This window comes from Microcaecilia unicolor, chromosome 7, assembly GCF_901765095.1.
Source record: "Microcaecilia unicolor chromosome 7, aMicUni1.1, whole genome shotgun sequence".
NCBI classification, from domain to species: domain Eukaryota; kingdom Metazoa; phylum Chordata; class Amphibia; order Gymnophiona; family Siphonopidae; genus Microcaecilia; species Microcaecilia unicolor.
This window is the reverse complement of record NC_044037.1, coordinates 256703204-256715071: the sequence shown is the minus strand read 5'-3', so window position 1 is coordinate 256715071 and position 11868 is coordinate 256703204. Positions and strand designations below refer to the sequence as shown.

At 42.3% G+C, this 11868-nt stretch overlaps 1 protein-coding gene across 1 annotated transcript; it reads right to left on the bottom strand.

Annotated features, from left to right (window-relative positions):
* Nucleotides 1-5910: 5910 nt before the first annotated feature.
* Nucleotides 5911-6908, bottom strand: LOC115475121 (zinc finger protein DZIP1-like). The gene is given in 3 exon segments (XM_030210863.1): nucleotides 5911-6059; nucleotides 6062-6250; nucleotides 6395-6908. Coding segments are annotated over 3 exon segments (852 nt in total).
* Between the last annotated feature and the right edge of the window lie 4960 nt (nucleotides 6909-11868).

The following is an 11868-nucleotide window of genomic DNA, read 5'->3' as shown; positions in this document are numbered from 1 at the left end:
AACAACATATCCTTCCAGTTTGGATTTCATCCCAAATACTCTACCAAGCTTTTGTTGATTTCAGTATGTGATAGTGTTAAAGCAGGATTTGATAGAGGAGCAGATTTTTTAAGGTTACTTTGGATATCACAACTACTTTTGATTCAGTGAATCATTGGTTATTACTTGATCGACTATCAGAATTGGGCATAAATGGAAAAGGTTTGGGAAGGTTTCAGTCATTCCTGTCTGATAGATATTTTAGAATGGAGACAGAACAAGATAAATCTGATTGGGTAAAGGTAAAATCAAGAGTCCCTCAGGGATCTGCCCTCCCCACAATATTTTTTGCTATCTACATGATTTCACTTTGCAAACTTCTCTCAGACCTAGGTACATGATATTGATTATTCAGATAACATATAATTTTTAATTAAATATTTAGGGATAACTTTAGATACTTCTCTCTTCACTGCATTTCACCTTAGAATTTTGGTGAAAAAGATTTTCTTCAAGATAAAGTAGTGAGATTAAAGAATCTTTTAACAGAAGAAAATTTCAGGAGTTATATAGACTCTTATACTGCCATTGTTTGATTATTATAATTCATTGTTGTTGGGGATACCAGCAATTTTCTGGAGGGCCCAGTGCCTCTCTGTTCCCCCCTGTACACTATAGTCCCCCTCTTCAGGGGCAGGAAAGAACCCCACTCTTTTCTGCCCTCTGCACTGCTCTGTCCGGCACCACTGCATCTTTATATGGCTGTTGAGATCTGCAAGACTGCGGCAGGAAGTCTTGGCAGCCATTAAGAAGAAGCGGAGGTGCTGGCTAGAGTCGCATTGGTGGACAGGAAAGAGTGGAGTTTTTTCCTGTCCTCTGAAGAGGCCACTAGACCACCAGGGCCCTTCAAGGTAGGCCCAGGGGCTGTAGTATGCAGGGGGGGGGGGTCTGGAAACAAAGGTGGGGGTGGTGGCGGTGGCCCAAGCAAGGGCCCAATGGCTTCTTCCGCCAGGTGCAGAGATCACTGTCAGTTTGCCCCTGCTAGAGGTGGTGCATATGAAGATCGTTTACATATAGATGGGGCTAATTTTGTAACCTACATACATAGTGTTAGCCTTTAATTGGGTAACATATGGTGAATAACTTCCCAAGAAGCCTCCACCAGGGATTATGGCAACCGTTTCACAATGTCACAGTCTGTCCAGTACAAAAGTACAACCTTAGATATTTTTGTATACTGGGTACTGCAGACATGTGACAAATGAAATTGATGGGGGGGGGGGGGGGGGGATGAAGCCCTGGCCAACAGGAGGGAAAATTGTTTCAGTGAAGTGTGTCCCATGCATGTGATACTTAATTACTACTACTAGTACTACTTATCACTTATATAGCGTTACAAGGCATACGCAGCGCTGTACACCATACATGAAAAGACAGTCCCTGCTCAAAGAACTCACAATCTAAATAGGACAGACAAACAGACAGAATAACTAAGAGGTAAGGGAATTAAAGAGGTGGGGATAAAAGGGTACAGGGCAAGTGAGTAGTGGTTAGGAGTCAAAAGCAGCGTTAAAAAGGTGAGCCTTTAACCTGGATTTGAAAACGGCCAAAGACGGGGCTAGACGTACAAGCTTGGGAGGTTTATTCCAGCCATGAGGTGCAGCGAGATAAAAGGAACAGAGTCTGGAATTAGCAGTAGAGGAGAAGGGGACAGACAAGAGAGATTTATCCACAGAATGGAGTACACAAGGGGGGGGGGGCTTAGGGAGAGGCAAGAGTGGAGAGGTACTGGGGAGCGGTAGAGTGAATGCACTTATAGGTCAGTAAGAGAAGTTTGAATTTAATGCGGAAACGGATAGGGAGCCAGTGAAGTGGCTTGAGGAGAGGGCTAATGTGAGCATAGCAACTCTGGTGGAAAATGAGTTGCGCAGCAGAGTTTTAGACTGATTGAAGAGGAGAGAGATGGCTAAGTGGGAGGCCAGTGAGAAGCAGGTTGCAATAATCTAGGCGAGAGGTGATAAGAGTGTGAATAAGGGTTCTGGTATCTGTAGATGGAGCACTGAAAAAAAAAAGAGTAGTGCACAATATAATGCTGCTAACTGCTTCTTTTTCCTGCTTAGGGGTCCTTTTACTAAAGTGCGCCGAAAAGTGGACCGCGCTAGTTTGGACATGTGGATTGGATGTGTGCAGGTCCATTTTTTCTGCGCACCTGCAAAAAAGGCCTTTCTTTTTACCAAAAATGGACGTGCGGCAAATTGGAAATTGGTACACATCCATTTTGGGCCTGAGGTCTTACTGCCACCAATTCATTTAGCAATAAGGTCTCACACAATAACCGGGCAGTAATCGTCAGCACACTTACAATGCCGATTACCGCCCGTAGTGGACGTGGGTAAAAAATGAAATTACCGCCCAGGCCACGCGGTAGCTGGGTAGTAGTTCTGAATTGGCGCATGTTGGGCGCGCGCAGGCACCTTCACGGCTTAGTAAACGGGCCCCTTAGTGGTGTTTTGTCTTCCCCCTCTTTTTCCTGCTTTAGTGTTGTTGCACCAGCTTTATGGAATTCACTCCCTCTACATCTTTGTTTGGGACTCTCATTTAAAAAATAAAGGGACCCTTTTACTAAGCCACATAGGCACCTACGCACGCCCAACATGTGTCAATTTGGAATTACCGACCGGCTCCCACATGGCCCGGGCGGTAATTTCATTTTTTACATGCGTCCACTACCCGCGCTGGAAAACAAATTTTATTTTCCGGTGTGTGGCACTAACTGGGCTGTAAAAGACATTCTACACGAGTAGACTATTACCACCTGGTTAATGCGTAAGACCTTACCGCTAAGTCAATGGCTGGCGGTAAGGTCTCAGACCCACAATGGACACGTGCCAATTTTCATTTTGCCGCACGTCCATTTTTGGTGAAAATTTTTAAAAAGACTTTTTTTTACAGGTGCGCTGAAAAATGGATCTGTGTGTGTCCAAAATGTGCACCAACACCAGCGCAGACCAATTTTCGGCGCACCTTAGTAAAAGGACCCCATTAAACCCTGCTTAAAACTCATGACTCTACTACTGCTTATTAATTTACTACAACTACATCATAATTTGTAATGTCCCTCGCTGCACTTTCCTACCCTGTTATGACACTACCACCATTATAGTCCTGCCTCTATACATTCCCTCTCCACCTTATGTATCTTATTTTAAAATTTGCCCTTTATTTTACTTTTTCTCCCTCATTAATGCTGAATATAACTTAGGCCCCCTTTTATTGTCCTGTCCCTTTCACCTTCCTTACATTTATTTATATTTTTAATGTAAACCACTTAGATATTTTATATAATTGGCTGTATAGTAGATAAAGGTGAACTATGAACTATAAGGTTAGACTCTGCAGTATGTTCAGATATGCTTGCCTGGATGAAACAGTGCTTTAAGGGCCATTGACCTGTATATAGATAGAGGGTGATGGGGTCAGGGGAAAATGGATGGGGGATCACATAAGGTGAGGATCAGAACCATGGGGTAATAGCATTGGAAGGAAGATCAGAACAGGGGGAGGGGTTGGAGGATCAGAGCAGGGGTGGTCTTGGTAATAGTGGCAACCTGGAAGTTATTTGGATGCTTGCAGATATTCAATTCCTAGTATGCCAGTGACATGGAGGTTTACAAGAAGTGCCTATTTGTTGGTCTCCTTCCTCTTCATTTGATTTTCTCATTTGATTAGTGTTCTGCTTCTTTGTTTAGTGAATTTTATTGACTATAAACTGATTAGACTATTAGAATGATTTGCAGTATATCAAATAAATTTAAACCTTAAACTATATATCATTAATAATGTTTTTCCTCTAGGAACCTGTCCCGAGAATTTTTAAAACCAGCTACATTAACTGCTTTTACTGTATCTTCTAGCAATAAATTCTAGAGCTTAATTGTGCATCAAATAAAACATATATATTTTTGTTTTAAAATTACTACTTTATAAACAGTGAATAATTGATTCATATTTATCTATTGTACTCCACTCATGATTTTAGAGACCTCTCTAATATCTCCCTTCAGTTATCTCTTATTCAAGCTGCAAAGCCCTAACCTCTTTAGCCTTTTCTCTTAGGGGAGGCATTCTATCTCTTTATTATTTTGGACACCTTCCTCTGTACATTTTCTAATTTAGCAATACCTTTGTTTGAGAAGCAATTACAAGAACTGACTACAATTTAAATGTATTTTAGAATATACTTTGTGAAAAGTGTGCACTATGGGCCAGATTCTATATATGGCGCCAAAAAAATCTGCGCCAAAAAACCCCACGCTGAGTGCTAAACTTAGACGCAGTTTTTAGAATATGCATAACGGCTGTACCAGAACTAAAATTTAGGTGCAGTCATTTAAGCCAATTAAAACCTGGTGTTAATGTCGTTTTATTTAGGCACAGATGGGGCATATTTTGTAAATGCATGTAAATTTTTGGAATGCCCACAACTCGCCCATGCCCCTCCCATGGCCACGTCCCCTTTTGTGATCCAAGAATTAGAATTTATGCACACCATTTTATAGAATACGCTTAGAAAGTTGCACACATAAATTCTAATTATTAGTGCTGATAATTGCTTGTTAGCAGCCAATTATCAGTGCTGATCAGCTTGTTAAACAATTAAGTTGCACGTACGAATTGTCTATACATGCAGATTTGCATGCACAGCTTTAGTCCTTGTTTATAGAATCTGGGGGTATGTGCACATAGGGCCGAATTCAGTAAATGGTGTCCAAAACTAGGTGCCACACAGATCCATGCTAAACATGTATTCTATAAAGGGTGTTCTGCCAATTCTATCTTTTTTTTTTTATACTGTTTCAAACAAGGTTTTGAGCTTTGGATGTTTTGTTTTTTGGTCCATTTTCAAGAAAAAAAAAGTGAATACGTGCAAAATGTAGAAAATCAAGTCATTGAGATGTAGGAGGAGCCATCATTTTTAGCAGACTGGTTCCCCAGACATCCCAGGAGAGCAATGGGAAACCCTAGGGGGACACTTCTTTACACTTAGTAAAAATGCTCCCAGGTACACATCTCACCTTTGCTCACTTTTCTTGTCCCCTGAATCTGCCAAACCCCTCCTAAAACACACTGTCGCCCACTGTGCATCACTATAATAGACCTTAAGGGTGAAGGAGGCACCTGTATTTATTTATTTGTTACATTTGTACCCCACATTTTCCCACCTATTTGCAGGCTCAATGTGGCTTTCATATCTCGTGGGATGAAAGCCTCCTCCGGTGAAGAAACAAATATAGACACATTAGGGAAACATAGAGAGGGAAGTTATATAAAGTTCATTAAGTTCATAACAAATTTGGGTTTCTTTGAATTACTGGATTCAGGTAATTAAGTTGGGTCCTTAGGATATGCCTTTTCGAACAGGTAAGTCTTTAGTGATCTCCGGAAGTTGAGGTGGTCGTACGTACTTTTCACGGTTTTTGGGAGTACATTCCAGAGTTGTGTACAATATGTGGGTACAATAGGGTTTTGGTGACTTTGGGAGGGGTCACAGTTTTCACCACATGTGTAACAGGTAGAGGGAGATAGGGACCTGAGTCCTCCACTCCATAGTGCACAGAACTGACCACTATACTCAGTGGTGTGCTGGTAAATGTTTAACAACAGGCTCTCTCCCCTGTCCCCCTCTACGCCCCCCCCCCCAAATTGCACAGCTGGCTATAGCCGGGGAGAGAGCCTGGGGGGGGGGGGGGGGGTGGCAATGCATTACTCCAGAAAAAAAATTAAATGATCACAGGTTCCAATCTAATTCATGTTTAATGTGCGATGAAATGCCATAAATAAGTAAATAAATATAAACTTTTAATGTTGAGCACCTGATTCTCAAAGTGAACATATTCCAAACACTATAATGAAAATAAAATGATTTTTTTTCTACCTTTGTTGTATCTGAATAAGGTGTTTTTCTAGTGCATCATTCTTTGAAGTCAGTTCTTGGAACTCCTTCATGAACATATCTTTTACTTTGTTCATTTCATCTCTAAGCTTTTCTCTTTCTTCTTCTTTCCACTTGTCAAATTTTTCAAAATTTCATCTTCTTTCGTTTTCTGATGCTCATACTCCTGTGAAAGTTTGGCCACTTGAGCACTTTGCTCTGCTTCCAGCTGGCATTTGGTGAGTAGCAATTCTTCTTTCAACTTGTTGATCTCACCCTGTAGTCTGTCTGTCTGCACCACCTTCAGTTTTTCAAATGCAGTTTCTTCTGGATGGCGCCAATCATAGGAGCCGACTCTGTGGGTGCTGTGGGTGCTTGAGCACCCCCAATATTGAGAAAATTCCTTTTATGTATCCAAGGAAGGGTTATTTCCACTGGGCTTAGCACCCCCAATAATTTTGAAAAGTTGGTTCCTATGGCGCCGATGGACATAATTCTGAAGAAAGGAATAATTCATAAAAGCCTTATGGCAAAGTTGACACTTGTGATAGGTATTGGCTCCTGCATGGATCATCATCTGCTGAGTGCTGATGATTTTCTTCCTACGTTTGCATTCATCTTTCAAGGATTTTACTTCCTCGGCTTGTTTGGCCACCTGTACTTTAATTTGATCTGTCTGGTTGATGAAGCCCTGCACCTTCTCTTCCAGTGCCTGCACGTTGGAAGTCAGATATTCCTGGGAGTGCAGCAGCAGATATTTTATGGTGAACTGTGCCAACCGGAGCAGTTTCAGGAGAATGGGATCCACCGCATTCAGGCAATGGGGACACTTCTCGCTCTCCACGTTGCAAAAAGTTATGTTTATAATGTGCTCCTGCAGCGTAAGGAAATCCAGCTCATTGGCAGCTCTGTCCACATCGATGGCGCTGATCCGCCTCCAGTCCATGGTCTCCTGCCGAGCTCGGAACTTAAAGGCTGGGAGATGGCCCAGTGGCATCCTAGCTGTAACTAAGGAAGAAACCTGGATCGGGGGTGGACTCAGCGAGGAAGGCAGGCTGGCAAACGGAGCACCGACTTCGGTCCCATAGGGATAATATACATTGTTATAGAAAGTCCTTCGAATTCTTCGCGCTGACTCTCCCCTGCCGGTTCGCACTTCAAAATGGCCACTGAGACTTACAAGGGCGGCCTCCAAGACTTCAGTAGAAGTCTCGCAAGGCCGCCTCTGGAAGTCTCGGCGGCCATTTTTAAAGCGCGAACCGGCAGCGGGGGAGAGTTAGTGCTGGCAGCGGGCAGGCAAGACTGCCTGCCCCGACAGGTCAGTGAGGGACGAATCCAGGGGGAGGGAAGAGGGAGGGAGGAGAGCCAGCTCGCGGGTTTTAACAACCGGCTCGCAAGTCGGAAGAAAAGTTAACAACCGGCTCTTGCAAGCCGGTGCGAGCCGGCTCCAGCACACCACTGACTATACTACTCCAGGGACCTGCATGCTGCTCCAATAGACCTGTTTATAACCTCTGAGGCTGTCACAGAGGCTGGTAAGTCATATTTGTATTCACATATTTGGGGGATGGGAGAGGGTCAGTGACCACTGGGAGGGTATTGGAGGGGTCATCCCTGATTCCCTCCCGTGGTCATATGGTCATTTAGGGCACCCTTTTGTGACTTATTTGTTGTAAAAACATAGCTCAAAATGTCTTAATTTTAGTTATGTTTTGTTCCATTATGGCTGAAAAATGTCTAAGTCTTAGGAAAGCCCAAATCCCACCCTTAACACACTCCCATCATGCTCCTTTGAGATTTGGACACACTGCAGATGAACAGCATAGACAAATGGCTGAAAAATAGGTTTTGAAAATACTGATTCGGACGTTTTTGTGAGAAAAACATCCAAATGCTGCTTTATGCCACTTTTTAGATGTTTTTCAGTTTCAAAAAATGAGCCCCATAGTAACCCTTGGAACTTTGTAAATCTAAGTGCTTTGAAAATGAGCCCCATAGTATCCAGGGGATAATACATAAGACTATATTTTTAAAAGCTGGTTGCATGCAACAAAAAGTATACCAAAAGGAAATTACAGATCATATTATGTGGTTTTTAAAAACAACTAAAGGAGAGAACAACAGAGAAGGAGAATCAATCTACAGCTTCCTGGAGTTTCTCTAATCTGGAAAAATAGTAGGTGATCACATTTTGCTCTGTTATCCTAATGAGAATTAAGAGTTTCATGCAATGGCAACACATAATCATTAGAAAAATGTCATCTACAACCAGGAGGGCCTTATATCTCAAAGTGAATAAATCTATAGATTGCTACACATTAATTGACAACAGTTGTGCAAAGAGACATGTGTGGCATATAGACTTACAGAGTTTATACTCTGTTTATTTTGAAGAAATATACATACAGAAAATAATGTATCTGAAAAAGTGCATACTGCAATTCTGGAATTCTGTTTCAGTAAACATTGGTAGCTGATACATTCACATGATACATGATACAAATGAGGAGGAGGAGGATTTGTGGAGTTGATCTTGTAAGCTGAAAGTGTGTACTGTAGATTTCCTTTAAAAAGTGCAATTAACATGGCGATCTGGAAAATAACTCCTTGAAAGAAGAGGTGGTACTAACAATGCTGAAGCAAGCTACAATGACACCAATTTAAGTTTAGACCCCTGGTCAATGCCGACTACAGGTCAACAATGTTAATCTGATTGTGAGCCGTTGTGCCTAGGCCAAGGCTTAGGAAGGACATTGGCCAAGGTCTAGGGTAGACCAAACAGGCGCTAAGCAATACCCCAGGCCACAAAGCCCCGCACACTCAGGACAATCACCATGCACCACCAGAAAAGGGAGATAGACTACTCAGGCAGGCCGCAAGGCCGATCTGTAACCCACTCATACAGAGTCCAAGCCTACGAGCCACACGGCCAAATTGGAACCGAGTCATACACTAGGGAAGAGAAAAGAACAGCGAGGGGTCCCCGAAGGGACTGGAGCTCATGCAACGCACACAGCGGTAATCAGGCAGTGCAGGCACATTGCTGCATGTTACCTAATTACCGTACAAACATAAGCCCTTACCACCTACTAAATAGGTAGTGGTAAGGGCTCAGTTGGTAATGCCCAATTTGGAAATTAGCACATAGCCATTAATAGCTAGAGCCACACTGAAAGTGGCTGGAGCACACAGGAAACCCACATGCTAAAACTACCGCCAGACACTTTTTAGCATAGCTTAGTAAAAGAACTCCTGAATTTGGAATTCACATTCTGCTGTTCTAAGGCACTCTCTAGTCCAATACATAGAAATGCATAGAACTATGAAATACATAATTAAAATCATGTACAATAGTACCTATCAACCATAAAAGCGTTAGAATAATAACCATAACATATGAGGACAGGGATCCTTTTTATTGTACGTACATTTATTTTTGTCCTTTTTTTCATTAGTTTGCAACTTGCTTTGAACGTTTGTTCATGTCCTATCAACTTAACTCCCTCAAAGGAAATTGTTATAAAGTGAGCCAAGGTCCACATTTTTTTTTCATAAAAATTATCAAGCTAATATTTATGCTAGTTATATGTTCACTTTCGGCTGCTGAGCATATCACTGGCTTATTTATGGATTTTCAGCCCTTATACGGAAAGCATTGGGTCCAAAATCTAAGTGGCCCTTTTACAAAGTGGCAGTAAACCCAATGCGGGCTTACTGTGCACCAGTTTGGCTCTACCGCTGGCTCAACATGGGCACTGGTTGTAGCTCCAGCCCCAGTGCGTGACATTTCCCGCGCTGGGGAAAATAGGACTTGATTTTTTTGTGTGAAGGTTGCCTGGCGGTAATCAGGCAGCACCATGTGCTACATGGTTATTGCCAGGTTAGCGCAAGAGCTCTTACCATGACCTCGATGGGTTGCAGTAAGTGCTTCCCCCCCCCACCCCCCCACCCCACCCCCGCATGGCCACACAGTAAGAGCAATCTTACTGCATGGCCATATATGTTTTCAGCCTTTTTACATGCTGTAGTAAAAAGGGCCTCAGTGCACAGCAAAAATGACTGCTGTTGCTACTGCAGGGCCCTTTTTACCGCAGCTTGGTAAAAGAGCCATAACAGAATGGTTTAATATTCTTGGTATGATATAGGGCCTAGTTTAAGGCAAAGCAAAGGTGGGCTCTCAAATTATCTGAATAATGATGATATTCAGTCACTTTCTGAAATATACATTTAGTTTAAGTTTGCTGAATAGTAAATCTAAATAAAATGACTAGTGCCAGTATGGAGATACTCAATGCCACTGATTATGGGGCCCTTTTACCAAACTGCAGTAAATGGTGGCTTCAGTGCACCCTTATGTGAGTATTTCCCACGCACTGATGCCATTTTTACTACAGCAGTAAAATGCCAAAAATCCTATTTTCTGTATTGATGACCAACATACTAATTTTCCCATTAGGGTGTAAGCCTCTATTTCTACCTATTTCGTAGATGGTAAGGGCCCACACACTAACCTCGTGCTAATCAGCTAGCGTGCAGCAATGTAGATGTGTTAACCGATTAGCACTGAACATGCCTCTCCACCTCTACCCACCCCCAATGATAAGCACCTTTTTTTTTACTGTGATAAGCACGTACTAGTTCTTGTGTAACAGTGCTGAATATTTGGATTATGTTAATCTCTGGATCCAGCATGTAACTCAAGCTAGTTACTGAAATGGCTGAAAATTTAACCCCTCCTTTTCACCTTTTTGCAAAAGTTAATATTTTTCCTCTTTAAGTGGACCAGGGAGAACATTCCACAAAAATGGAGCTGTGTCTGAAAATAATCTCCCTTGAATAGAAAGCAGTCTTATCTACTTACAAAATGGTATAAAGAAAAAAAAGTTATTAGCTTGACTGTGGTACGTGAGGTGGTATGAATATTCTAAAGGTCATAATAAAGATCATGAAATGAACACACAAGTATATAGGTAACCAGTGTAGGACCTTCAATATTTTGGACCAGAAACACTTGGCCACCACTTTTTGAACCAGTTGAATTCTGACCATTTGCCTCTTTGGAAGTCTCAAGAAGATATAATTACAGGAGCTATCACACATGTTCATAATGACTCTTCTGACAACTAAAGAAACCTTGACTTCCAAAGTTAAAGAGGAGTCAATAAGGACTCCAAGGCTACACATATTTTCTGAATTGGCATAACGATGGCAAAACCTACTTTAGGAAGGGCTGTAGAGAGGAATATGCTAAATCTCCCTACACAGAGAGGTTCAGGACCTGGTATGCAGGTATCAGTACCAGATAATGCCACTGAAAATACAGATCCTTCTGATACTATCTAGATAATATCGATGTGGTCCAGGGCAGAGCCTGGATGGAACCAGGATTTATTGGCATAACTTAGAAGAAAATCTGTCCGAAATGATCCAGTTCTCTGATAAAACACTCAAAGGTTCTCATAAATACATTAAACAAGGATGACGGCTGAGCTATGAGGAACATCAGCCCCATTCTGTGGATTGTGGGTAATCCTCTGGTAGGCTTACTGTTAGCATATCTGAGCTACTGTTTTAGCCTATCACAAAGGCATACTTCAACATCTTAAATGTTTTCATCTTTAATACAGCTCTTAGGGGCCCTTTAACAACTTTGTCACATGCCAATTCTTCTCTATCACCCACCTTCCGCAGGAGCCAGTGGTAGTACTGCTCCCAGCTCATGCCATTTCCAGCGCAACAGGAATGTCTTGTTTCTTACCACCAGGTTAGCGCAGGAGCCCTCACCACCTACTAAATAGGTGGCAATAAGGGCTCTCCTCGCCCCCGGAAATGGCCGTGTGGCAAGTGTACACTTACCGCACAACTATTTCCTTTTTTTTTTTTTTGCCTTTTACTCGCTTTCATAAAGGGGGCCTTGGTTGCGGCAAATCCATGCACCTATACTTCCGCAAGGGCCC